Consider the following 27,853-nt stretch of genomic DNA (forward strand, 5'->3'; position numbering starts at 1 on the left):
CAACGCCGAACGTACAATAACGCCGAATACCATAACGGCGAATGCCAAATTGACCGCAACGCCGACAGCTAGAAAACTGCTGTGTACCACAACGCCGAAATACAGTAACGCCGAAAAATGTTGTCGCGGGTAAGGGGGGAGGGGGGGGGGGGCACAGGAGCAAAATGAAAAACAACTGAATGAATTTGTGTGCTAATCTTACCTAACCTAACCTTTGTGGCAGTCCTGCAATGGCATTTTTTCGGGGTTAATGTATTTCGGCGTTGTGGTACACAGCAGATTTCTAGCTGTCGGCGTTGTAGTCAATTTTGGTTTTCGGCGTTATTGTACGTTCGGCGTTGTGGTGCGTCCCCTCAGAGCATCCTGTTCCGCTCGACGAGTGTCGCGTCTTCTTCTTTGGGGACTGGAAGAGGACGCTGCTCCCGCGGCGCTGTGTTTATTTCGGTAGCAGATGAAGGAATGCGCGTCGCATGTGCGCTGGGAAGAAAGGAAAAAAGAAAAAACCCCAGGCCGGGACAAACGGAACAGTCGTGTTTTATATGCTCACGGGGTGGCTTGCAGCAAAACCTTCTTAGTACCAACCACAGTCTCACGAGGGCGCCGAAAGGTGCGCAGAGCTCCAGGCGACAACGCGTTTCGAGATCTCTTCGAAGTGTCTGATTACCAACAGCGTTTAAGAGCCGTTGCACTTGTCTATGGCCTTATATTTTCCATGGTTTAGTCAATAACGTGTATTTTTTCGGAAAGTGAACAAAAGGCTTAAACGAGTTTTTTCAAGAATGTTTTTAGACATATAAAAAATAAAAATTAATATTTAAGTGTGGCTCCTTGGGTATTTAAATTAAAACAGCTACATACTGAAAAGGCCGAAACTGCCCGCCACATTCAAACTATATTCGAGAGCTGTAAAAGCAAAAGCATCGAACCTAGTGGCTGGGAGGAAAATCTTTTCATTGCAGAGACATTCCCAAAAAAAAACTCAGTCTTAAGTCGAAAACTAGCAGGGTATTAAAACCGAAAACAAAGTAATGCAAATGATTTGCGCACAAAAAAAATTAACGAGCACGCACATGCAAATGGCATAATATACACGGCTTTTCCGTGAGACAAATTACAAACGAAGTATTTCAGCAGCCAAATTAAAATAATGGCACGCATTATAGCATTAATGACCTTGTGATGAATCATAATTAAATGTACAAATAATTTCCGACACCTGCAGTCCTTTAGACTAAATTAAGACACGTACTACAAGTATTTAAAATAATATAATTTAGAATCAGAAAAATACTAATGTATCAAAGTTTATACAAAATTTAATATTAAACACTTCGCCGCCTGGAAGTGTTAAAAGTGAGTTTGTTACACGTTGCGGAACGAACGAACGTGCTTAAGTTAGTTTCGCGCTTACGGCTCGTGGGCTGCCTGACGTAAGTACAAGACGTAAAAACGTGAACGCGACTGGAACAGCATAAAGTTTCAAGCGCCAAATCTCTCGCTGCAGACGTCAGACGAATAAGCTAACATCATCTTAACTTTGTTGAGGGTTGACGTGTGTGTAGAGTTATAAGACTCGTCAAATTTAACGTGATGCTTGAAGGTCTTTCAGTACTCGCCAGGGATGTGTGAACATCTAACCTCGTGTTATCATGTTGAAAATAAACTTATAATTACGAAATTTGAACACGAAATTTAACATGTAATTCTTTAAAATAATGTCGAGTGTGATATATATTCGCAAATCGTGTTTACGACTAAATTTCTGGACGCTAGAAATTTGCTGCTGGCGCAGCTACGTTGAGTATTAATTCATTTAATTAGCAGACCGAAATTTTAAACTAAATAATGAAACGGCTCCTGTTAAAATCTAAAAAGACATAAAATAATTCTAATCTCCGTCTTCAGTCCTGATTTCGACAGTAAATTTTATTAAAATAACCCCCCCCCCCCCCACAATCTTGTTTAACTTCACTAACCAGTTAATACTATAAAGTTTACCTTGGTCTTTGTGAACTTTGGTTCTGTTCGCGCCATCCGCCACAGATGGCAGCACTGTGGTCACATTTACGTTCTATGCTAATTCCGTTTCATTCACGAAATTACTCCTACCAATTACCGTACACCGAGAGCTAAGATGTTACACATAATAATTCACGTTTTTTTTCTTGGCACCAAGCAATAATCAAGCTTTCGATGTCATTGTTCATTGGCTGATGCCACATTTAAACTTCTCTCTGGATCGCACACGATTCGGTCGGGTGTTGTCCTTGGTGTTTTTCATTGGCCTGTAGTCCGAAGGGCTTGATCCAATGACAAGGTACTTTCAAGTAAACAAACATTTTCATTATAGACTGTTGTTAAATAATACCGCGAATTTGGCTGGTCTCTTTTAATGGGTAGAAGCATATACTTTTCGCGAAAAAGTCTTTTCTCTCATTAGACCGCAGTAAGGTTTGCCCACGCCAGCAATTGTTTCCTTGTGATTGGTGCGGCCGTATAAAAGAGAAGCCGTTATCTACCTATTTGGCCGGGCCATTCAGGACGCGTTTGCTCCCGTACTTGATGGCTGTTATTTGTTTGCAGACAGTAGACACGTACCTGAAATAATCCCAGCTAACCACGATCCACAGACGATTGCCACAAAGTTTCAACCCACAGCTGGTCTGAAAATCTCTTCGTGAAAAACACATCGCCCTGCCAATGGGCAAAGTGGTAGTGGAGTGGGAGATGTTTGCTTCATTTTTTCATCTTTCCAGTTTCTTCGTCCTTATAGGTTGTTTTATTTTGAAATTTTTCAGAAAATGTTCATCATGGGAACTTCAGGAGTGAAGCAGAAGCAAAAGACCAGTCCAAGTCACCCGACGTGCCCAGAAGAAAGTCATATCCCAACGCGACGACGCCGTCTCGCCCAGCACGGCGTTCCTCGCCATGTCAGGTAAGACATCTTCGTTTCCCGCTAACAATTTTTTTTTAACTGTTGGCCTAACACCTTGCATAGATATAATCATTTAGGTCGCAAGTGTTGCAATCCCTTCACAGTATTTTTGTTTTGTTTTGTGCATTGAAATTTCTTATAAGTTTTGTCATGTTATTGTGGGTTAACTTCGTTCCATGCATTGCGTTGAAAGTGCGCGATTCGTGATGGTTGGTACCACTACCAGCAAACGTAATAATGTTAAGCCTTTATTGTCTCGTTAGTGACATCTCATTTCAGTTGGGTCACCTTCCTGTAAACGAAAAAGAAATTATTCACGGCTTTCACCATTTGTATGGAGACATGACTTATTCTGTATATTACAAGTACTTTTTAGTAAATATATAAAAAAATGTGTTTCAGTTCCTTAAAAAAACCACAGTGACATTTTTAAAAATGTCAAGGTAGGTCCAGGAAAGAGTTTGTGTGTGGATATTGTAGTGTGACCCATGTACCCATATTCTATAAGTAGAGACTATAGCCTATTAACATGTTATACATACATGTAATATGGTAAATCGAAAGGGTTTAAAGTAATATGTTTGAATTGGAAAGTTTAAAATAAGATTTTGTAAATTTTTTCCTTTATTTTTGTAATTAGTTGCACAATCAAGGGACATATAAACTCTCTCCATGCATGTGGTTGGTTGCAATTCAAACGATTAAAGTTTTTGTGAACAATTTAGGCATCAGTGTGGTTCACTTAATAATTTATTGACTAAATATACATCACACAATGAATAAAATTTCGGTGAAATGGATGAATTGTGTACAAAATACGAAAGAAGAACGAAAACTTTCCTGCAGAACACAACTGTTTTGGCACCTCGTCACACCAATGTTACTATCATATTTTAATTAAACAGTGGGGTGAGTTGTTGATGGCGGAATGAGAAGTAAAAAACGGTAACCTCTTTATTTACTGGAAGAATTGGACTCGAAGATGTGGCGTGAACTAGGAACAAAGTTTTGGGGGTTGGTGGTGTTCACGTTGTGCTGTACAATAAAGTGCATGACTAAACTGAAGTTGTCCGACGCCAGCATGAAACGCGCTCACACTCTGCTGTGCTCTGGTTTCAGCCTGTGACCACCCCTCAGCCGGCAATCCGCAGGAGGAAGCCACAGCAGCTACTTTGCCCCGAATCGTCCACCCCACCCCTGCCCCCCACAAGGCGCCCAGGAAAGCTCGTTCGCAAATCATGCCCGGCCCTCCAGCAAGTGGTGGAAGAACCGGAGTCGTCAGAAAGGAGTGAGGAGGGCGCACAAACCCAGAACTCTCAGAACGCGTGGTTCCCCGTAGACATTTCCAAGGTGATTCAGTGCCTGCAGAAAGAAAATTTAGAAGAACTCATACGACAGTTAAACGCTTCCGAAAGGGATGATGGCTGCATCGTGCAAAGTCCGAAACAAACTGTTCCAAAGATAAATGGTGAGCATGATGCAGTTTCGAAAGAACCTAAGTCTCAATATGTGAAGTGTTGGACTACTGGGAAAAATGAACCCTCTTCTGTGACAGGTTCAAAAAACTGCTCACCTCCAAAGGTGTTTGAAGTGCCTGTGATAGAGCCGACTGTAGTGCCTAATGGAAGTCAAGATGACATAAATAGTGTAGTTCTTGTGAATCGACCCAATACTTTGCTGTCCTGCACTTCGGGTGAATATAGTGATTATTCATGGTATGATGCTAGGGATGATAAAACATGTGACTTTGTGGACTGTAGTAGCCTTAGTAATTATTATGAACCTGTGGCAGTGAATGAAAATGTAGGTGTTGGGAGCTGTTACCAGCATAAAGGTGAAAAGGTGCAAGATGAAGACACTAGTGGTACAAATTCACAATGTAGTGATCTGGAAGTTAGTATGATGAACCACGTCACAAGCCAAAAAACTAACCATTTACAGAATGGATGTCCTTCGTATGTAAGTACTGTCGTAGTTACAGAAAGAACATTTTCAAACCATGTCGCCAAAGCAGCACATGTCAAATCTAACAGTGTAGACCTCAGTAGCCCAACAAACTCAACAGTTAGAAAAGAGAAAACTTCAAGTGGCTTTTTTTCCTTTCTTCGTTGGTTTAAAAGGAACAAGGATGGGGATGATTCAGATGATGCAGGTAACACAGACTTCGAAGAAGGTCTTAATTTTCAGACAGAACCATCAACACCTGAACTTGTTCGTAGCCACAGCTCTAGTTGCGGGAGTATAGACACTGTTTTTAGTACAGCTACTGTCAATAGTTTCGCATTCATCACACCAACCTATTATCGCCCTTTTGGTAATGCCATTCCTCCAGAGAAGAGAATCACTGTAGGACCTGACACAGATACATACAGGCACAGGCTGCATCAGCGAGAAAAGTTGAGGGAACTAGATAAAAACATTACACTTCGTAAGAAATACAATTTATATAGCAGTGGAACACTTCAGAGAAGCTTACCAAACACACCAGAAACTAGTCCTACAGTATACAAGCGAAAGCGAGATTTGTACAGTAGCAGTGATTGTAAAGAAAATATCAATGGAAAACCCCCGAACCCTTCACCAGTAAGCCAAAATTGTTCTTTTGGTAGAAAAAAACGTAAAGCTCCAGAACCACCTATTCTGAAACCCAAATTGGGCGACAGTCTTCCTAACACATTGGAAAATAAAAGCAGATGTAATGAGAAAATAATGGAAAATGGTGGTGTAAATAATGCTAAGTACTCTTTTCACAGGAGAACTGCCAGCGAATCTTCGAAAGATAAGAAAGCTGGTGCATATTGCCATGTTCAAGGAAAGAGGCGAGCACCTCCACCCCCTGTTTCAAATGAGAATTTATCTGTACAAAATGATAACACAATTTCGAGTCTTGGGAAAAAGAAACGACTTGCACCCCTGCCTCCTGTAGTGAATGGAAGAAGTGATGCAGATCACCCTGAAAAGGCAACCGAAAGCAAAGAAATACAGACTGCAACTAGTGATGAAAGTAAAAAATCTTTCACTGGCAAACTGTCACCAGATGAAAAAGCACGTTTGATTGCAAACATCACTAAACTGAAAGCTCATGCTCATAGAAAAAGCATGTCAGTTTCACCTCCTTCCTCTCCATCCAGGCTGGATATGGGTTCCAGGTTACCCCATGAGAATTCTGTGTGTAATGATTCGTTAAAGCTAGAAAGGGGTGTCTTGAAACCCAACAAAGAACTTCCCAAAATTGAAACTGGCAACTCTGAAATGAAAGTAACTCCAGTTTCCCCGAGACCTTGGTATAAGAGAAACTTCTCCAGCAAGGAAAGTGGGGGCACGAAGAGAGACATATTCAAGAGTCTCGAGAAGAAAAAAGAGAAAGATAAAATAGAAAACTGGATGCCAGAAGTTGGTATCCCCAGAGTCGTGGGAGGAAACATACCAAGTGATGGAGGTAGCACAGGTAGTAGTAGGTTCAGCTTTTTTTCCCGAAGTGACGATAAAAAGAAGGATAGCGAGAAGAGGAAGTCTCAGATCTCCATGTTGGCCAACATCAGTGAGCTGGATAGAGAAGCAGCAGAAATAGTTCAGAAGGAGCAGGCTCGTGAGCAGGCACTGCTCGCTGCAGAGGATGCAAAGTATTACGAGGAACCAACAGTAAGTAGATTTTCCATCCCTGATCTAGACATGCAGCAGCCAGAGTCCAGTAATGTAGAAATCCCCAAGCGTAGCTCAGCAAGAGAACTGATATCTCTTTTCAACGCCATTGGTAACGTTACAAAAGTCACTGTTAATTCTACATTTTTCTCGAAAGAAGGTTCAAGTTTCTTCTCCAAAGAAAGTTCTGAAAGGAGGTTTTCCTTTGTTGGAGAAAGTATAAAAACTACTGAGGAAAGTGTTATGATTGGTGGGAAAAATGAAGTTAGAAAATCTGTCATCATTGGTACCACTCAAGCATTAGGTAAATGCACAGAAAAAGAGACTAGTGCCAAAAGGACAATTTTTGACATACCCGATGCAGACAATGGTCCGTCAGGAGTGACCATTGAAGAACTTGATGAAGTGCTTGATAATGGCTCTAGAACTCGCGCAATGTATGAAGCCAATCGTCTGCGAAGGCACCATTCCCCCAGCCCAAGCATTCCAACTATTAGAGAGCAGTCAGAGTCGACAAGTTCTGCAGCATCCACAATCACCACAGACACGGGTAGCAACAGAAATAGCATGAATATAGGAACGGATGTTATGTTGAATCATTCTTCTGATCTTGCACAGGATGTGAAGAAATCAACCGTCTGGGCTTGCCCACGCTGCACTTTAGAGAACCCTCGCTGGAAGCTGACCTGTGACGCATGCGGGAGATGGCGACCATCTTTTCCAGACGACAAGGCAGGAAAGCAACATGCTGATGAACCTAGTGCACCACCTGTATCATCATTAGATGGGAAGAAAGCTATTGACTGGGAACAAGAAATCAAGAAATACTTTCCAGGCCAAAATGGTGCTTCAAAAAGTGGGCCAAAATCCGTCCCAGATATTACTGAATCCACAGAAATTAAATCTTCAGTTACCAAGCAAGAAAATGATACTAAGGCACTAACTGTTACTCAGCCACAGCTGGACAGTGTTGAAGAGAAGAAAAGCGGCTTTCCATCTACGTTTATTGGAGGAAGACTTCCACAGGATGAGGCAAAAAAGACTAAAAGTCAACAGACTAAAGTAGATAATCAACCATCTAACAATGAATCAAGTGGTGTCACATTGAATAAACCTGATGTGGATGAAGTGAGAAAAGCACGACTCGCATTTTTCAATAAATCTTGTGAATATGGGGAAGAAAATTCTAAATCTAGTAGTGGAAAGTTAAGAACAATTAGGCTACCTTCAGATGAAAATGAACAACAAAAACTAAAGGATAAGTTGAAGGATTTAAAAAATTCTCTGCCAAAAAAACCAAAGAGTGTTAATGACCTTCATAGTGAAACCAAAGTCAGTGGAAAAATAAATAGAGAGAGGGAAAGTGAAACCACAGTTAGTAGAGAAAGAAATAGAGAGAGGGAAATTTTCGATGCCTCTTCCACGATAGCTGCTGAGGAAGATGCAAAGCTAGAAGAGCAGAGAAAACTTGGAGCAATTAAAAAGACTCCTAAACAAATCACCGAGAGCAAAAAGTCTACAAGAAAAGATAATTCAAAAAGAGAAACAAAAATCCCTCTACAAAATGGAGTCGGTGAAAAAGCAGAAGCTTTGTTTATTACAAGAAAAACTGTTTATGAGGACATTAAGGTGAAGAAGTCAGATAAAAATAAAACTGTAAAAGTTTCTACATCAGCGCAGACAAGCGGGAAATCGGGTGGTCCCGCAGAGCTACCAAACGCGGTGGAACCGAAATCGAGAGCGCCAGAGGCGAAAGGCGCCCTCGTGCCTGTGGCGGTCGAGGAGTATTCCACCGCGATCAAGGACGGGGTGCTGTACACCTCGCTGACCAAGGACTCGAAGAAAATAGGCACGGGCACGTTCGAGCTGATCCGCTCGCGGGACTTCGCCAGCATCGAAGCCACCAAGGCGCGCGACGAGCCGGGCGGGCTCCACGTGTATGCCAACACGGCGGACCAGGCGTCGCCCGTCCGACAGCCGCTTGTCGCTTCTCGGCAGATGGCGGGGGACGAGGCCAGGGCCCCCGGAGGGAAGGTGGCGGACGACCGGGGGGTCGCGTCCCCGGACTCGGCGCCGTCGCCCTCCAGGGAGGCCCGGAGCGACTCCGTGTCGGAGACGGAGGCGAGCTTCTGCTCCGCGGCCAGCACCAGCAGCGACAGCAGCGAGGTGGAGAGGCTGACCGCGCTGCTGACGCGGCCCAAGGGACTGGCCGACTTCAAAGGTGAGTGCTGTACAACACTCCTGACAGTGGTGGCTCCGGTATTTGAGAGGCCCCAGTCCATTTACTTTCGCTGGCCACTGATATTTTGGAAAGTTGTCTAACCGTATGCCCCAGAGAAAAGGTGGGAAATTTGAACAGTAAACTCTTTCAAGTCAACCAGAACCTCAAAAAAGATGGTTTTGCTGAATAACGATGAGTTTAGCATTGCTAAAATCTAATAAATTACGTTTGTGTAATGGCAAACATTTTACATTGCTAGTGCGATAGTAATAAAAGGCCCGGCGCCCTGGGCGATTATCCGGCTCACCCAGGCCTGGAGCTGTCCCTGCTCTCTGACCAGTCGGTCTACACGAGTCAGTGGCAGATACAGAACTAAAGTTTACAGAAAAGGGGGTTTAGAAAGTTACATGATCATTCTCAACTTGCATCGCTGCCTCTGTGGTTTGGTTCAGAACCTTGGCATTCCTCTGAGTGTACCAGAAGCTAGCCCCGAACTGGTGGCTGGCAATGATGCTGGGATGTCCTGCTTCAGCCTTCTCAAGCACCTTCCCCCCCACCCTCCGGTAAAATGGCATATCCATTTCTCTACGGCTCTAGGGAGCTCGTGTTGTGGGGATTTAGCCCTCACTGGAGTACACGCCAGTAAATCCAGCACGTTAAGGTTAAACCGTTGCAACTTTCCCACTGAATGACTGCCTCTGTGGCTTGTGGTTCCGGGCATTGTAACTTGCTCACCTTGCATTACCCAAAATTTACATACTGTCTTCACCGAGATCTCTAATTTTTTTTATATATAATATCGGGGACTTTTAAGATATATAAACATACTAAACCAGTAATATATTTAGCAATTTTTCTTGCCAACAGCTTAAATGCAGTCGTTAATAATAACAGCAGGCTAGAACAGCTGATACAAAAATTAATAAACGTCCGCCATATTGGTATGTGAAAATCAGAAAAAAAAAATTATGGTGGGGGGAACGGCTACATGTCTGACTGCTGATGCCCCTTCTGTATCCGTACCTAACTGATCTCTTGCAGCGGACCTGGAGGCGACCCCGCCGGCCAAGGACATGAACACCCTCGCGATAAACCGCCTGCTGCGGCGGCTGGAGGCGGCCATCGCCGGAGGGCAGCACCAGCAGGCGGCGGGGCTGGCCCGCGACCTCGCCCGCCTCAAGATCAGCTGCTCCGTCACCCGCCACCGCCAGCGCGGGCCTGACCCCGGCCCCCCACGAGTCACGTGGGTACCTCCCTTCCTTTTTCTCCCTTTCTTCCGCTTCTCCGCCCCCCCTCCCCCTCCCCCTTTCTCTTCCTCTTCCCGCTTCAATTCATTTTCCCCATTACCCATCTTCTTCCCCCTTCCTCCTTCTCCCCTTCTTCCGCTTCTCCGCCTTTCCCTGTCTCACCATTTCCCCCTTCTCCCCCTTTCCCCTTCTCCCCCTTCCGTCTTCTCCGGCTTCCACTTCTCACAATTTCCTCTTCTCACCATTTCCCCTTCTCACCATTTCCCCTTCTCACCATTTCCCCTTCTCACCATTTCCATTCTCCCCCTTTCACCTTTTCCCCTTTCCTCCTTTCCCCCCTTTACCTTTCCCCCTTTTCCCATTTCTCCCCTTCCCCCTTTTCTCCCTTCTCCTCTTTCTTCCCCTTACTTCCCATGCACGCCTGTTCATGGAAAGGGAGACTAATCTCCTGGAACATTTACTTTCACATCTAATGCTCCCACAATGTACGTAAACATAACATAATGGCAACTGAATGATGATTGTATTTCAAGGTTACGAAAGCTATTCGTAAAGTAACATCCTTTTGGTCATCAAAAATAAAAATAAAAAATAAACTCCCGAGAAAAAATATGTTATTGGCAGTTTTAGCTTACTTACTACACACATACTTCACATTTTCACATAATCACCATTCAGTTCCAAGCACTTTTCCGTAACGCTGCACCAGTTTCTTTAACCCCTTCTGCATAGAATTTTGCTGCCTGGGAATAAGGTATAATGGACTTCAGTCAGTTGTTCAGGTTTGCTGGATTTCAGTTCTTCGTTGTTAAATCATTTCTGGTTCAAACTGAGTGGCAGTGCATGTCTTTCATTTGAACATGGTAGGACACAAAAATAACTAATGTTGTAAGAAACCTGGTTTAAGGGGCCCGCCTCGTCAGGGGTGTATGTGTGCTAGTGAGGCGGGATGATAAGTGCGACGCTCGATGGTATTTCTAGTGCGGTATCGCCTCTAAGCGCGAGGCTCTAAACTGGCGCGCAGTCTTCTCATCATCACAGGATAACCGTGAAATTTGAGCGGTGACCGCAGCATTACAAGGCGGAGAAATGAAGATAAAGGTGTAATGCAAGTCCCTTAAGTGCTTTTAATAATCTGTACTGGTTGTTTTACGCCTAAAAATTACTCTGAAAACATGCGTTTTAGCCATTTTAACTCTTCTAGAAATACACTTTAAAAACATGATCCAAAATTAAAAGTACTTTTCGGGCCTCATCGAACTCTTAAATGCTTTTCGTAAACATGCCCCACTCGGATATCTTGAGTGGTTTTGAAATCGCGTTGTTTTTCCTGAAGCTCTGCGCACCGTGTGTGTGCCCGGGTAGGCGGGCCCCTTAAACCTGATTTTTTTGTTTGTTTCCACCCCTGTGCACACGTGTTGTCTCCCTGCGGAAGCTGACCGAGGGATCGCGGCCTGCCCCAGGGTCGACATGTACGTGGAGGACAAGCTGTCGCACCAAGGGCCCATCCCGCTGCAGGTGGCCCCCTGCATGACGGTGGCCCAGCTCAAGGCGGAGGTGGAGGCGCAGTTCGACATACCGGCCCGGGTCCAGCGCTGGATCCTCGGCAAGCTGCTGGCGTCGGACGACGGCAGGACCCTGGCGGACCACGGCGTCGCGTCCAGCGGCTGCCCCGTCTTCCTGTACCTGGTCGTCCCAGGTACCGGCCCCCGGCGGAGACGCTGACCCCGTAAACGCTTTCCAGGAGCGTCCACACGACATTGGGCCACTGCGAGCGCACCAGTAGAAAAGCGCCATGCTGTTGTAACAACTAGTCACACTGAGTGGCGTGTTTACGTCAGCAGACACACACACACCTACTGTTCGAGACACTTCCGGCAATACAGCTGTTTCTTTGAGTGATGGTGGAATCAAGTTTACGCACTGAAGTGCAGGAGGGAATCGCAATCTGGCTCGTGCCTGCAAAAAAAAAAATACTTAAGATTTTTTTTTTTTTTTTATAATGTTGGTTAGAAATAGTTATGTTACTGCTCAGCATAGAATCGGATAAATCCAATTGTTTTTGTTTTTATGGAATTTCTTTTGCTGTCTCAACAACACAAACAATGCACTTGCTTCCTCAAACTCCCGTTTCTCTGTTTCTCTGCTGGCAGTTGGGAATGTGGCGGAGTGGCGCATTTATAATTGCTCGAGATAATTCTTGTCTTCCTAACGCGCCACGCATCCGCACTGTGACACGTTTTGAGTGGCCCAGTGTGAAGGAGTCTAAATAAGTCAGACATAGACTTGGAATTTTTTTTCTGTTTTTACGTACTATATTTCATGTCTTTAGGCTTTGAGTGAAATTTCTCAAGAATTTTTCATTAGTGGAAATACTTTTTTTACGGTAGCAGAATTGTTTCACAATGCTCTACATGGTGTCAAACTTCCAGTGCACAGTCGTTTGAACTGTTGATATAAAATAAGATAGGTTGTTATGTCTGTTACATTACCTGTTTGGCAAAGGTCACGAAAAAAAATTTTTTTTTACAATGTTTTGAGAATTAGCAAAATGTTTTGGTTGTAGATACCCACTGTAATGTTAATGGTCCTTTGTATGAATTTTAAGGATAATTTTATTTTTAAAATAGAATATTTTGGTGTATGGTTTTTGTATTTTATAAATTTTGTTTTAAAAAAAGACACCGAAATGTTTTTTAAATTATTATTTTGCTAAATCAGTGTAATAAATTTTGAAATAAAATAGTTTGTAATAAGTATGTCTCAGCATTTGCGAGTTTTGAAAATGTACCAGCGTCTGCGATGTAAAAATAAAAAGTTGGTAAAACTTATGTTTTCATATGAATGACACTCTTCGAATTTAAATCATTTGAAAATTAATTTTATGTTATCAAGTTTAGGTAAATGTCTAGTTGATTTCATAAATTTATTTGCATTTTGGCGCTAGTGTATTTACTTTTATTTTGATGTTGCATGGTGTACTGACATGGTTTTTCGGGATTATTTCGGTTTTATCGAAGTTCACCTCGACTCTTGACTGCTCTCTAATAGTTGGAATGCTTGGGCTGGGGGAATGGTGTCTTCGCAGACGATTGGCTTCGTACATTGCGCGAGTTCTAGAGTCATTATCGAGCACTTCATCGAGTTCTTCAATGGTCACTCCTGACGGACCATTGTCTGCATCGGGTATGTCAAAAATGGTCCTTTTGGTACTCGTCGAAATGTTGTCCCCAGGGGCGTAGGAACCGGGTGGGGGGGGGGGACAGGGAGGACGTGCCCCCCTGAACTTTTTGGGTGGAGGGGACTGTCCCCCCCAACTTTCTAGACCGTGATATTTTTATTTTATAATATTATTCTGCCCAACTTTATTTGTAATTTCTTCACTCATCAATATTTATCTTAAGGAAACAATAATAATTTTAACATCAATGTATCCAAATGGTTAGATACAAAAACTGCTTAAAAAGCGCTATTTTGCACTTTTAAAATCAAAATTTTCCTGTGGAGGACCCCCGGACCCCCCCGCCTTAATAAGAGGGGAATGGGTTTACATGACATCTAAATCATTATTTGTCCCCCCCCCTCCCCCCAACTTTATGAACACAGCTACGCCAATGGTTGTCCCCGGCGGTGGCATGCCCGGGTGCTGTTTGCGCAGACGGGGAGCAGGACAAGCCGGCGGACGCCGGGACGGACGGGCGTCCCGTCGCGGCGGCCGACCACGGGAAGGGCCAGCAGGGGGCGGAGGCCGCAGCGGCGGCGGGAGCGTCGGGGGCGAGGCAGCTGCCCCCGCCGCCCCCTGCCCGGCCCGGGGGCGGCTGGTACTACAACGACGAAGACGAGCGCTACAGCTTCTGCGAGGACTCGGAACCCGAGACCGAGCCGTCTGAAGAGGAGCTCAGGTGAATAAGTTCGTTTTAAAGTGGGTTACTACTGGCTCGCTGCAGGAAAGGATTTCGATGGATAGTAAAAACTGACGAAAACTAACTTCTACTGCGCAGCTTGGGTTTCCCCCCCTCCCCCCCTTCCTTCTTTGCGACAGAGAGGGGAGTGACGGAAATTCTCTGTCGCAAAGAAGGGGAGGGGGGAACCTAAGCTGTGCAGTAGAAGCTAGTTTTCGTCAGTTTTTAATCTCCATCAAAACCTTTCCTACAGCGAGCTAGTAGTACATGCTTTCGTGGTAGTTGGTCTAATAAACAGTCCGGGTCTTTCGAGGTTGAACTGCCTTGAAGTTTTAGATTTTACCGATGTTTTACTCTGCATTATTGCAGGCATCTTAAGAGTTGAGTTATTTTCTGAAAGCTAGGTGTTATTGCTCCATATCTGTATCTCATAGGTAAAGGACAGCATCTCCATTTTGTACAAAATGTAGTTGGCATAATGTCAATGACGTACATTTTCCACACTTATTTGTTGGTATAGATCATTTATATGATTATGTTAGAAGTGCAGTTTTTATATACAAAAGCGTACAACAATGTCTTCCCCCCCCCCCCCCCCCGGATCACTTTTCCACCCTTTTTTTAAGTAGGAAAACATTAAAGTATTACTTGACTAAAAAAGAAAACCACGACTAATGTGTTAAAAGTATATTAAATGAATTTAATTCCTGCTACCAGAAAATAAACCTTAAAATAAATAAAGTTAAAAAAAATTGAAACTTTCTCTGAAAAGTTAAAATTTTGTGACATAATGTCCTATACCTTCAAGGTACAGCTATATATAAACTTCATATAAGTACTTGCCATAAGTCTTTGGTTTTATCTGTTTTATTTTTATTAATGTTGTTTAAACATGAGTTTGGTGGTGTCATATGAAACTTATAGGATTAAAACAGTGTCATTGTAAGTGTGAAATAAGTTGTATTATAAAATAAAATATTGTCTGTATGAATGCTATATGACAAAATTACTCAGGGTAAAAAAGTTGCATCAGAATCAGTAATGTAAAAATAAGATAATACAAAGTGTGTTTTCAATCTAGGAACATAATTTATTTTCTTAATCCATTTGGTTTGTACATTTTGCTATAAACTACATTCATTCATTGGCATTCATTGAATTTTAGATGTTAATAAATTTTGGTGGTTAATTTTAAGAAAGTTTTGTTTAACTTTGGTTTTATTTCTTGACTTACTTTGTATTTCTGTGTTGCTAAGTGGTTTTTGCCGATATCTCGGTGTTACATGGTGTATTGCCTCGCATTTTGGTGTAATTTCAGTTTTGTCTGAAACAACCATAAAATACCACCACAAAATATTGTCTTTAATATAAATTTCCAAGGTTTTGCTCATTCGTTTCAGCTGAATGTCCTTGAGTGATTTTTCTCTTGTGTTTTTCAAGCCTCATTCATGTCCTCAGGTTGTTCATATCACTTAACTTCCCAACACGGCGAGGTTAGACTCTGCATTTTCGCAAGTGAGAATCTTGGCGGGTGTCGCGATGAGTCGGTGGGTTTTCTGGGAGTGCTCCAGTTGTCTCCACGCATTCATTCCCTCACTGCTCCATTCGTATCTCCAAACTCCTCGACTTCTTTAACGACAATGAAAAATCGAAATGTTTGTTCATGTTGACGATGTGTCGTTTCGGCGCAGAGTGAAAACTGCGGATCCGATCCCGGCGAAGCCTCCGGAGATTCTTCCTGCGGAACGAGCGGCCGCGGACGACGCCGACGAAGAGCAGGAGGAGGAAGAGGAAGAGGAAGATGAAGAGGAGTACGAGGAAGAGAGCGAGGAAGAAGGCGGGGCGCCGGCGGTGTTGGTGGTTCGCGAGCCCCCTGCAGTGCTGATTGGCCCGCCGGCGCCCGTGACGACGCCTGCCGGGACTACTGCCGCCCCCTCACCGCGGCATGCGGGGGCAAGCCGGCTCCCTGGGTCCGACGAGGAAGATGACGAGAAACTTACCGGCACTCTCAGACTAGGTACGTGGTCGTCTCGCTTCACCTCCGCATGAAGGATTCCACATCAAAATGTTTTGCCATTCTTAAAATAATATATATATATATTTTTTTGAGTTGTTATTAAGGCAAGACGTACATACATTCCTTTATTGACACTATACTAGTACATAACATACGACATCAAAACAACAAAAAATAAGGTCAATCAAACATGAAATTCCACTTTGTATATGTTCTCCTGTAAAAGTTGTTAAAAATGGTAGGTACTTAAATCATTTTCTTGTGGTTCCCTTCATTTTAAAAACATTAAAAACATTTCAACAGGGTGACCAGCATCAGGAAAAAAAAAAACAGGGAATACCGGGAATGTTTAGAGAATTTTGTATTTTTGAAAATATCAGGGAATTGCCAGGTCAGGGAATTTATATGAACTGATCATAGAAAAACTCAGCCTGTATCATTATCCGATCTTTTTTTATCGCAGTGCTGCTGTTCTAAGTGCCTCGGAGTGTGATGTGAGTAACAACAGTTTTTTTGCGAAGTTCAGAGACTTAGTATTATTGTGTAAGTACCTAGTTTTGTCATGACATTTTAGAATCCGTGACTACGACAGTGTGGGAAAAGAGCACAAAACTTATATTAGTTATTTTTATAAAAAATATTTTATGTTTTAGTCAGTAAAAAATTGTAAAAGATCTGGAGAAGTCAGGAAAAATTCAGGGAAATCCTGTTTGTGCATTTTGCTGAACACCCTGTTACAAATTCTAATTATATCTGAAAATTTTTCTCCAATGGACTTTATGGCGTGTGCTACAGACTATACCTGTATATACACTCTGATCAAATTATGTATTTTTTTTTTTATTTGACAGCAAGCACTCATAGCTGACTGTTATGATGTAGTATTCTAAACAAATACAGATTCATATTACACCAAACTAGCTAATCATATATCAACCATTATTGTGTTAATTTTATAATAAAATTCTTCTCGAATTCCGAATGTTTGCAGAAACACCCATCAAAAAGGGACACCTTATCTTGAATAAAATGTTCTTAGTTGACCGGCTGTCTTACGTGTATACTAGTTGTAATTAGTGTTATGGGTTGATTCCTAAAATATACTGAGACTGATCAGTTTAGTTTCTCAAATTTAGATCAACGTAACACCTCATTTATTTGTTTCAAGGATACAAAATTTTACTGTGAATGCCAGTGTTATTTTAGTTTCCTCATTACCTTCCAGTCTTCCTTCATAGTGTGAAGTGCGCTAGCACTACAAATTTTATCTTCTGTGTCTTGCGTGGATCGTTTCAGCATTATTTGCACATGATCATGTTGCACACATTAAATAGAATTAGTTAAAAAAAAGATTTCTCTTCATTGACGCAACAATTTTTATACTGTTAACACATGTTGTATTTAGCTTGTTGTTTATTTATTTATTTATTTATTTATTTATCGTCTTTATTGGTGGCGAAGTTACACTTAACCACTTTTCTGCAATTACATCAAAGAGTTGAATATTAAAAATTAAGCATGATATAAGCAGATGTTGGCTAAATATTAAAAGAACAAATTAAAATTTTAACTTAATGTTCCAATACTAACTATTACAAAAGATTCAACCATAACTAATTTTAAGTAATTAAAAACTAAGCATAGACATACATAAAAAGGAAATTAATTAAACATACAGCAAATAGTATCAAAACTGGAAAGAAAAAAAGATAGGTGATACTACATTAAAACCAATCACTCGCACATTCACACACAGATTCAAGCAATAGGGTAGCGGCGAAGTGGTCATGGTAAGCAGTTGTTACAAAGATGTTTTTTCAGCCTGTACTTAAAGGAAGCTAGATTTTTTGTTTGCCTTGTCGCTTGATATATAATACATAAAAAAAGTAACTGCAGGAAGCTGGAACTTCTGGCGAACTACTTCCAGAAGTCAACTCAAACTGCAAATTCCTGAGTAAAGGCTACCTGTAGGAGACCCACATGAGATTCACCACCTATTCTGAGACGACGCAGCTAGTCACCACCACCGTCAAAAGCCCTTGAGTACTACAAGGTGCCCTTGAAAAGACGGCATTGTTGAAGAAGTCTGAAAACAGGCAGAAATGCAACCATAGGGCAGGGATATAACACTAGAGGGGGGCAGACGGGGTTTGTGCCCTGGGTGCTGCATTGGGGGGGAGGGAGAGTAAACTGACAGTAATTTTTTGATATTTTTACTCAAATATTGTAGTTTTGGAAAAAAAAATTTGAAAATATTGGAGGGCGAATGAACTGAATTATTTTTATTGAAAGATACATACATTTATACCATTAAATATTTTTTAATGGGTGTTTTATGCACGTACTATCCAACTTATGATGTATTAAAATTGAAATAACTGTGAATAAATCTGTCTAGTTATATACCATCTAAGTTGAACACGGAATATTTGGTGTAGTGGTATGCGTTGGCGATATGAGGTGATGTTGGGAAAGGTTTTGATTTAGTTGGTTCAAAAGAAGTGCCAAGTTGATTTCTTGTCCCGGGTGGAAACTGGTCTTGTTCCGTCCCTGCCATAGGGTCCCGACGCTGGATTGTGGTTGACTACCGGGAGTTTTGCAGGAGGCCTAATAGTAATAACTAGAGACAAGATTTTATGGTTTTATTTTTAAAAGGAGAGATTTCGGTGTTACCGTTTTAGTTTTTAATGAACTCTGTTTTTTCATAAAGATAGCGCCATTGCCAACAAATATGACACCTACTTGGTCAATGATACTTACTTTATCAAAACTGTGTCGTTTGGACTGATACATGATTAACTTTTACAAAATAATAATGTCTAATAAGCACATAGATAAAACTACCGGGAACAATAAATATAAATCAGCAAGTATATGTGCGTTTGAAAAATGTACCAATGTCTTGACGTAAAAATTAGTTACTAGTAACAGTTGTAATAATGAAAAGCAAAATTTTTTACAGTCTTACATAAATTTTGGTACATTTTGGTACTAACACCATATATCTATAATCTACATTTATTGAATGAATTAAAATATATATAAAGATTATGTTTTTTTATTAAATATGCTGATTAATTTCATGATTTTTTGTTGCATTTCAGTGTTATATAGTGTATTATCTTAATTTCAGTGTTAAATGTTGTATTGACGTGATTAATTTCGGTGTTATTTCGGCTTTATCGCAATACACCATATAGTCTTGTCCCTAGTCATGACTAGAGAACAGCTCTAATGCACTCATCACACATGGGCACCTAACATTATGCCAGCGATTACTGGAGGATATCGTTATCGCAAGTAGCCTACAAAGTGTTCTCCAGCGGGATGTTAAGTATCAAGGGGAAAAAAGGGTAAGGGGGGATTTGGAATTCCTGGAAATATCTATGAATTACCAAGGAAATATGTGTTAATTTTCTGGGAATATAAATGAAATGGGTAGATAAAGGCTCATCCTTTACTTCTTACCCATTAGTGGGGGCCATGTATTTTCCACGGAAAAATCTGAAATAACGTATACTGACACCAGCATTTTCTTTGTGATTGTCAACTGTCTGCAAGAAAAACAATAGTCTTATTTGACCTGGCCATTCAGTATTCATTTTCTTCTACATTGAATGGCTCTGATTTGCGTACCAACAGTGAACATGTACATGAAAGAAACAAAACCTATCAAGATTTTACAGTCTACGCTGTTTTAACTTTAAGTTAGTCTCCAAATCTTTTTCGCGAAAATTATTTTTTCCTACCCATCAGTTGTGCCATGATATTGAATTTCAGTTCAGTTGCAAAGTTTGTTGCAGTGCTTGTATGGTAGGTATTTTTAGCAGGGTTTTTTTTTTTTTTTTGTCACTAGAGGCTGAATTCCACCTGTACTGGTGCCTGAAAGCGTAATGTAATGTAAGAAACATCACTTTGTGCATAGTTTCCATGCTTTTTGTTACTGTGTAAACAGTTTGGCAACAGCATGGAAGTAACCGTTTGTACTGTGTGACCGTGTTGGTGTAACAAATTAGTCCAATAATTTAGATTGGTGGTTTTCATCAGCAAAGAATTATAAAAGACTTGGTGAAGTCAGGGAGGTTTTCTTTCTTTCCCGCTGCTCCCTCGCCTAGGCTTCTGCAGGACAATGTAAAGAGCCAGTGTGACTAGATGATTGTTCAATATCAGGGGTATTTTCGGTTGAGGGCGGTCTCATGCCGAGCAGATCTTCAATCTGGAAATAATTACTTAAGTATTCATTTGGGAACCTTAGTTTGCTAAACAAACATTTGAAGGGCTGAAAGTATTGTTACTAGTGGGGGGGGGGGGGGGGGGGAAATAAGTTCGAAAAGGATAGCGCAGTGAATTAAGTACCGTTTTATTTATTTGATAGTATTTACACTATTAATTTGGTAAGTAAAAACATTTTAACCGTCTGTCCACAAATTAATAATCTTTTCATTAAGTGTACTATGTATTTACTCTCCCCACTGCAGCTCGTCTCGACAGTGTCTCTCTCTACTGCTCGTCTCTTACCGCCCGCCTCTGTCTCTGCACACTGCCTCGCACTGCACACTCGTCCGTAGTGCACTCAGCACTCGGATGCTTCCGTCCCTGATGCGTACCAACTTGATATTGAATTTAAACTCACCACAGTATTGAATTCAGCACTATACTATGGCTGCAGAGGGAAGTTTTCATAATCATTTTCTATTTTTATCTATTTTTAGTTATACATTGGTGAGAGCAGTAGTAGAGGTGTTATTTTTCAGAAAAATAATTATTTTAAAAAAAAATTTAGATTTACCAGAAAATATTTTTACCAAACTGGAAAATTTTCAGATTCATTCTTTCACAGAAACACACAAATAAATAATAATAATTTTTTTTTAATTTCAGAACCAATCACCTAACGTCTTCTTTTTTGCTAACAGTTACTTGAATTATAATTTTTAATGATTTCGTACTAAAAAAATCTCAAATAATTTATTGCCTTGTAAAATTATGCAATTTCACCGGTATTTTATCATTATCCCTTATAAAACTAACCTGAATATAAAAATGTATAACTGAAAATTATAAAAATCATTGTTAGAATTTAAGTATCATGTTTGCTCAAAAACTGTATTTTAGAGATTATTTTTCCAATTTTCCGGGAGACAGTCCCCAATACCCCATCAGCCTGTCCCAAGGAGTTGCTAATGTCTCTCTCCAGAATATTTGGGCCCCACAAAATAAATGGCCTAGTGTCCCACAGAGTTTATGGCTGCCATTGCAAACTCTATACTTATGTATATACTTTTTAATTTTAAAGTATTTTTACCTGTACTGTATTATAATGGTGGTACAAATTTTGAAAGTTGTTAAAAAAGCTTGTAATAGAGGGTAAATATTAATCACTATACATGTGTACAAGCTACAGTATAGAGCTTGCACTATTATCCTAGTGCATATAAATATAATGGTGGTAATCAGTAGTCAGATATATACCATAGACATCAGGGCACTCGGGGAAGAAATCTGTCATGGTCATCATTTTGGGAAACCAGGGAGAGTTGAGATCATAATATTCAAACCAGATTCCTCTTGAATTCAAGTTCAATCTGATGTTATGGTAACTGGTTCACTGTATGGTAACTGGTTCACTGTATGGTAACTGGTTCACTGTATGGTAACTGGTTCACTGTATGGTAACTGGTTCACTGTTTGAAAACATAGTTAAGTTTGGCTCTAGATTGTACAAGTACCAAGGTAAGTTTTTTTGAAATGGTATAATTGGTATATCAGGAAGGTTTATCATCAAATCAACACATAAAAATTAGGTTGGAAACAATGTTTATGCCAATTTTTTTTAAATATTTGATAGGAAGATAGGCTTCGATTTAAATAATAGAAACAATCCAAATCTAAGGTGTTTGCAAGTTCTGTTGAATTGAGAGTTCATAAACCTCAATCTGAAAGTATACAGTTACCAACTATACATTAATTGTACATTAATGCTATATTTTTGTGCAGTTATCTTTCTGGAGTTGGAAGCAAAGAATTAATTTTGCATTCAAACGGCTGTAGGAATAAACAAAATTTACAGCCTTCATTATGATTATTTTCTCTCTCCGAGGAATACTCTTAGTCAAAAGATGAGATTTTTATTTACATTTATCAATACAATAGAACAGTAAAATATGTATATCCTTTTTATGAGTTTGTGTTGGTTAGGCAGTTAGTTTTTTTTTTATGTAACAAGTGGGGTGTGCCTTAGCTTTGAGAATGCTCACTACCCTAGTGAATGACTATGTAAACAGCTGTCTAATTCTTATTTCTAGCCAAAGCAATGTGCACACAGGTGGCACCTTTATTTTTATGAATAGCATATATGAATAGCAGCAATAGTAACTAGTTAACGAAATAAAAAATACATTTATCTTCTAGATACATATACATTTTTATACAGAAAGCAATACAAATATTTCATCCTTTTTCACCTCTTATAACTGGAGGAAAGATTTAAATAAAAGTTTTACTCTAATTAACGTTTGTACCATTGGTCAAACTTACGAAGGTTAATTTTTATGTACAAAAGAAATATCATGACATGATCCCACAACTCAAAAAATTTAAATGTTTTCAGGGATACTCATTGCCAATTTTTTTTTTCATTGGCAATGCATTGTGATCATTAAAAAATTGCATGCTTCTCAGAAGAGTTTCAAGACATAATATATGTACATTCACGACACATTTAGTTCATCTTTAGTTTAAAGCACACATGCAAAATAATATAGTAACAGAAAAGTACTTTGACATCAAAATATTCTTCTTGCCCTACTAAGTATTTAATTCGTTACATAGACTTTTGTTTAATTAGAATTTAGGTTTATAAAAAATAAGAGTTATGAAATTTTATGATTCAGTTTATTTTGAGATGGAAACATTTTCGTTTATTTGCGTTTTTTCAATTGAAAATTTGAAATTGAGGAAAGCATGGTAATTTTGTTCAGTATGCTTATCTTGTAAGACCTAAATGCGCATCACTTCCTATTTTTTCACCTGCCGGCGTATTTTTTTTCAGCGTTGGCCGGCGTTGATCTCAAACAACTCTGCATGGTTTGCAAGACGATGAAGCGAGAGTTCATAATCCTCCCGTGTCTCCATTATGGCGTGTGCTCCGGGTGCCAGAAGATTCTCAAGAGCATGAATTCCAAATGTCCGTACTGCAGACACGATAGCATCAGATTCGAAATGTGCCGGGAAGTTTAGTTCGCACCGTTTTCGCTCTCTTTTCGAAAACGTCACGCACAGACTGAATTTATGATCACATCACAGTAATTGTGTATAAAGTATGAAGTGTACGAAAAACATTTTGAGCATTAAAACTTCCAGAACAGTACTTAGAGTTTTGATGAAATTGTGATCCGTTCTGGGTTGTGTCTTCATGCTCATAATACGTTCAAGACATTTATCATTCAAATAATTCGGCAATCAGTGACTATACTATCATGCTTACGCGGACCAAGTTTTTAGTGAAGTTTTCAAAAAAGTAATAAAAAAAAACTTGCTTGTGATATTTTTTTTTTGTGAGATGCCACACTGCCAAGTACTATCTAACCTAACCTGTTGCATGGTGTTGTTTGGGACCAACACATTATGTGCCTTTGCGCAAGACTTTCATAGGTCCGGCCATATTTTTGTGCTGTTAGTTAAAAGTACTATCTCGTAACATTAGTCTGAGCAATAAAACTTCAGGGCAGCATGGATAAATGGTTTAAAACTTATTTTATGTTCCTAACACCAAAGTTTAATATTCTTTCAGATTACCCAAATATGAAAGAAAAAAAGAAAGAAAAAAAAACTTTTTACATACATGGTAATTTATTTAAATATATGTTATCCAAAGAGTTTAAGGGCATATTGTGAACATGTTATAACTTAAGTAAACCCTTTAAAGATTTAGGTTTGAAGATTTTCAAAAGATATTTATGCCTTTGAATTTTCATCAGAACTAAACAGTATTATTATTAATGTCATGTTTGGACATACAAATTAAAATATTTTGATTCTTTTATCGTACTTACTCGTGTTGACTGTTAACCATTATTTTATTAATAATATTATTAAATTTTTATGTGTTGATTTGGAAGAAAAACCTATCTTAATAATGGAAATAGTGCATAAGAATGTTAACTGAAAAATTACTATCTGTGAAATGATGATTATGCTTTGCACCTAACAAAATGTGACATTAAAATTGATTGACTATATGTTATTTATTTATTTTATGTTTGTCTATTTTCAAAGATATATTTTGCTATTTATTTATTTTCATGTACCTCAAAAGCTTTTATAAATTTACTTCATTTTATGCTTTGTTGCAGAGATGATTGAGTAAGAATTCTTTTATAAAATCATAATTTTTTTTTGACTGCAGTTTTACAACAAACAGATGAAAATAAGTAAAAACAAAAAAAGTTTTAAATTGCATAGAAATATGAATTTAATCTTATTCTACTTCTTATCACCACGCAATATAAAAATCACAGAATTGGTATGAATTAGAAACATCAGAACATTGCTGATTTGTATCACCGTAATAGTTTAGATAATTTTTAAACAGTGTTTAATCACTTGTCTCTGAAGCTAATCAATTAGTAAGTAAGTAAGTTAGTTGTTGAATATCTGGGACCTACTCATCCTGTTATAATGTAGGAGCTAGAATGTTTCGGCATTTGTTCATTTCATCTCCATCATTGAACCAATTTTAAGGACTGTTGAAGAAGTGGTAGCTTCACTGTTTATTTAAATCAAAATGTTAATGAAACAAACAATTTTAATCCAAGAACATTCAGCAAGTCATATTACAGAATAATAATCTCAACCAATAGTTTCTCTTAAAGGTAAATGAAAATCCCTTTCGCACAGCCTACAACAGGTGTTTGTAGATTTTGAAGTAACTATATTTTTGTAAATATTTAAGAAACTTCTATAAACTCATGGAACATGTTAAGAACTTAATGTCTCCGGCATAACATCTCATATGTTCATTAATGTTCAAAAAAGATCAATTTAACATTTTCTCATATTCCATGCAGCAAAAATATTTTGAATATTTTTTAACTAGATGCATCTAGCATTGAATGTCTTAATGGATTTCATAATATGCTTAGTAAGAAAAGCATGCAATTATTTTTGATCTTCAAACACTATTTTTCATCCCTTGCACTAATACATGGTTGTATACATTTTTTGGGCAAAGGTTTAAGCTAATATTAAGATAGTTATTAATAAATTCTGATGAATTTGATACTAAAATGTTTAATTTTTTTTTAATTACGATCCCTGTTTTTATAGTAATAGTTCATTTCATCAAAAATTGTTCCAGTCATAGGTATTAGATAAAGTTTTATGCATTTTACAATAAATTATAATGTAAATGAAATTAAATTAGGGATGGGACGAATCCACATTTTGGTCGAATCCGAATCCTTGTTCGAATCCTCAGTGTTTGTCATCGAATCTCGAATCCCAGGCCCACACTAAACTTCACATATTATTAAAAAAAATCACACATTTATTTTAAAAAATTACATAGACCTATGTATTAAAAAAAATCACATGTGTATTTATAAAATTATAAAATAAGTGCATAGTGTATACACCTGATATAAAATAGAGACAAATAACCTCAAAAACCACACACGTAAGTTTGCATCTGTCTAATTCTCTGTTAAATTAATCCTTCCTATGTTTTCAATAAAATACGTTTGTATAACAGACACCATTTAAAAAAAAGTTACATTTTTTTCTGCAATGTTATATTATTGAAGGTTGGAAATGATTGAGTAGTTATGCTAATTGACAAAATGCAGCGTAGTTTATCTTATGTTTGTGCTATTTCCGTTACCTTTATAATACAGTTTAGGTATACAATTTTCTAGATCTGGACGAACCTCAGTTCTCTGGTTTCGAATCGAACTGAACTGAATTGAATCGAACCATAGCAAAAAAATTTTGAACCGAGCTGAACCTCATACAGAAATAATTGTTTTGAATTAAAACAAACTGACCACCAGCATTTTGATCTTTAACTGAATGGTGAGAAAGAAAGGTTCTCCAGCCATATGTAAAATTAAAACATTATATAGCTTAGCTTTATTAAAACATTGCAAATCGTTTTATAAGTAAAGTTTATGCAATAAATAATGAAGGAAAGATTTCTGATTTTCTTTACATATATATACTTTTAATTCATGAAGAAGTTCCATTTAAATTTCAAAAAGACTATCTTCCTTTTTCAGTGTACACTAACCTTCATTTAAAAAATATAATATTATAAAGATGACGAACATTCAGGCCACATAACATATTTTTGTGGCAGACATAACCTAACATTTTTAATAAGTAAAACTTTTTAATAGGACATTAAAAAAAGTCGAATGTGAATTAAGTTAAGCCCGGGCTACATTCGCAATAGCAAGCAAACAGCACAGACGCACAGAAGTTCAACATACACTATTAGATATGAGCTGCCACATTGGCAAATAGCACGCGCACAGAAAAATAGCACAGGATCGGCGCACAGAAAGTTCATTAACTTTTAGGTTATTTTCTGTGCGCGACCATGATGGTAGCCAATCAGCAAACAGTTTAAGTAGGTACTACTCGAGTGGGCTTATAAAAGAACAATTGTCACGAAAGTATTGGTGCTCTTGACTTGAGTAGTTTGTTATTGTTTTCAAACACGCGATAACATAAAAATGGAAGGCACATTTGATAGCTTTTTGATAGCTGTAATAGAAAGTAAAAATATTTTGTATGACAGGGGATCCGCAGGATACAAAAATGAAGAAGCTAAATTAAATGCTTGGAAGTCTGTGTCTGAATGTGTTAAAGAAGCCGGATTTGAAATAAACAGTGATATATATTTTTGAATGCTCATTGTGTTTTGTACGTAAACTTTGAAATATTTAAAATATTTCTGGGTTTAACGAAAACCGTACCACAATAACAACACACGAATCTAAACAAACGTCACGTATGCCAACTTCAGTGACCAAAATTGTGAACGGGAGTTTTACATTTAAAAAACTTTTTTGAATGCTTCCGGTATTATTTTGTGTTGTGTTGTGCGTGAATGTAGCATCAAGCTCTGTGCTATCTCTGTGCGTGTGTGCTATCTGTGTGCTGTTTGCGTGCTATTGCGAATGTATCCCGGCCTTTACCTATCTACATTACAAAACCCGCTGACTTCAGTTGCTGTTTTCTTGGAAGAATGCTGCTCATCAGACGAAACTTTAGACATTTTTTGGGGTGGTTCTGGGTCATCTGGGTCGTCATTATCTTTTCTCCATTTGGAAAACTTAAACGACGTAAGCCTGCTCATCGCAATTCACCTCAAGAACAATAATATTGTAAACGTAACGTAAGAAGTGTGGTTATAGAAAATTGCGTCTGAAAAAAGAAAACACGAGAAATAATGATGGCTGCCGCGACTACGCTAGTCAACTTAGTACCGTACTGTAAAATTTACTGGACCAGTACTTTTAATACACAAGACTAAATTAATATTTTCAGTACCTGACTGTTCTTATAACCAAAAAGGCCAAAGAAAATAAATACATCCCAGTAATTTAAAATACGTTATTTACGTAATCATTTCCTACCGCATATGTCTTGTGTTAACTTGATCACGTCAGTTTTGCCGAAATACGAGAGTTCTCGTACATGCGCTTAAGTTTAACGTATGGGGTACGCAATCTTGGGTAATTTTACAACACTTCTCGTACACGCACTATAGATAAAGGTAAAATATACAATACCTTTGGCATTTGTACGATAGTTTATATTACGTAGTACGAGAAATGCATACAAAATTCTCTAAAGTAAACAAAAAACAAAGCGCTCCTATATGAA

General features: G+C 39.0%; 1 protein-coding gene across 8 annotated transcripts in view; it reads left to right on the forward strand.

Moving 5' to 3' along the window:
* Nucleotides 1–27,853, forward strand: part of LOC134538684 (uncharacterized) — a 248,037-nt gene that overhangs the window by 191,871 nt on the left and 28,313 nt on the right. For 6 of the 8 annotated variants that reach the window (XM_063380103.1, XM_063380102.1, XM_063380104.1 and 3 more), the window contains 6 exons: nt 2,799–2,935; nt 4,055–8,798; nt 9,840–10,041; nt 11,509–11,744; nt 13,704–13,947; nt 15,639–15,964. In XM_063380103.1, the coding sequence (XP_063236173.1) occupies nt 2,799–2,935; nt 4,055–8,798; nt 9,840–10,041; nt 11,509–11,744; nt 13,704–13,947; nt 15,639–15,964 (5,889 nt within the window). Of the gene's footprint in view, nt 1–2,798; nt 2,936–4,054; nt 8,799–9,839; nt 10,042–11,508; nt 11,745–13,703; nt 13,948–15,638; nt 15,965–23,015; nt 24,205–27,853 lie in introns of those variants that run through there. The other 2 variants (XM_063380109.1, XM_063380110.1) reach the window with 2 other exon arrangements.

The sequence above is a fragment of the Bacillus rossius genome, chromosome 14 (assembly GCF_032445375.1).
Source record: "Bacillus rossius redtenbacheri isolate Brsri chromosome 14, Brsri_v3, whole genome shotgun sequence".
Lineage (NCBI taxonomy): Eukaryota > Metazoa > Arthropoda > Insecta > Phasmatodea > Bacillidae > Bacillus > Bacillus rossius.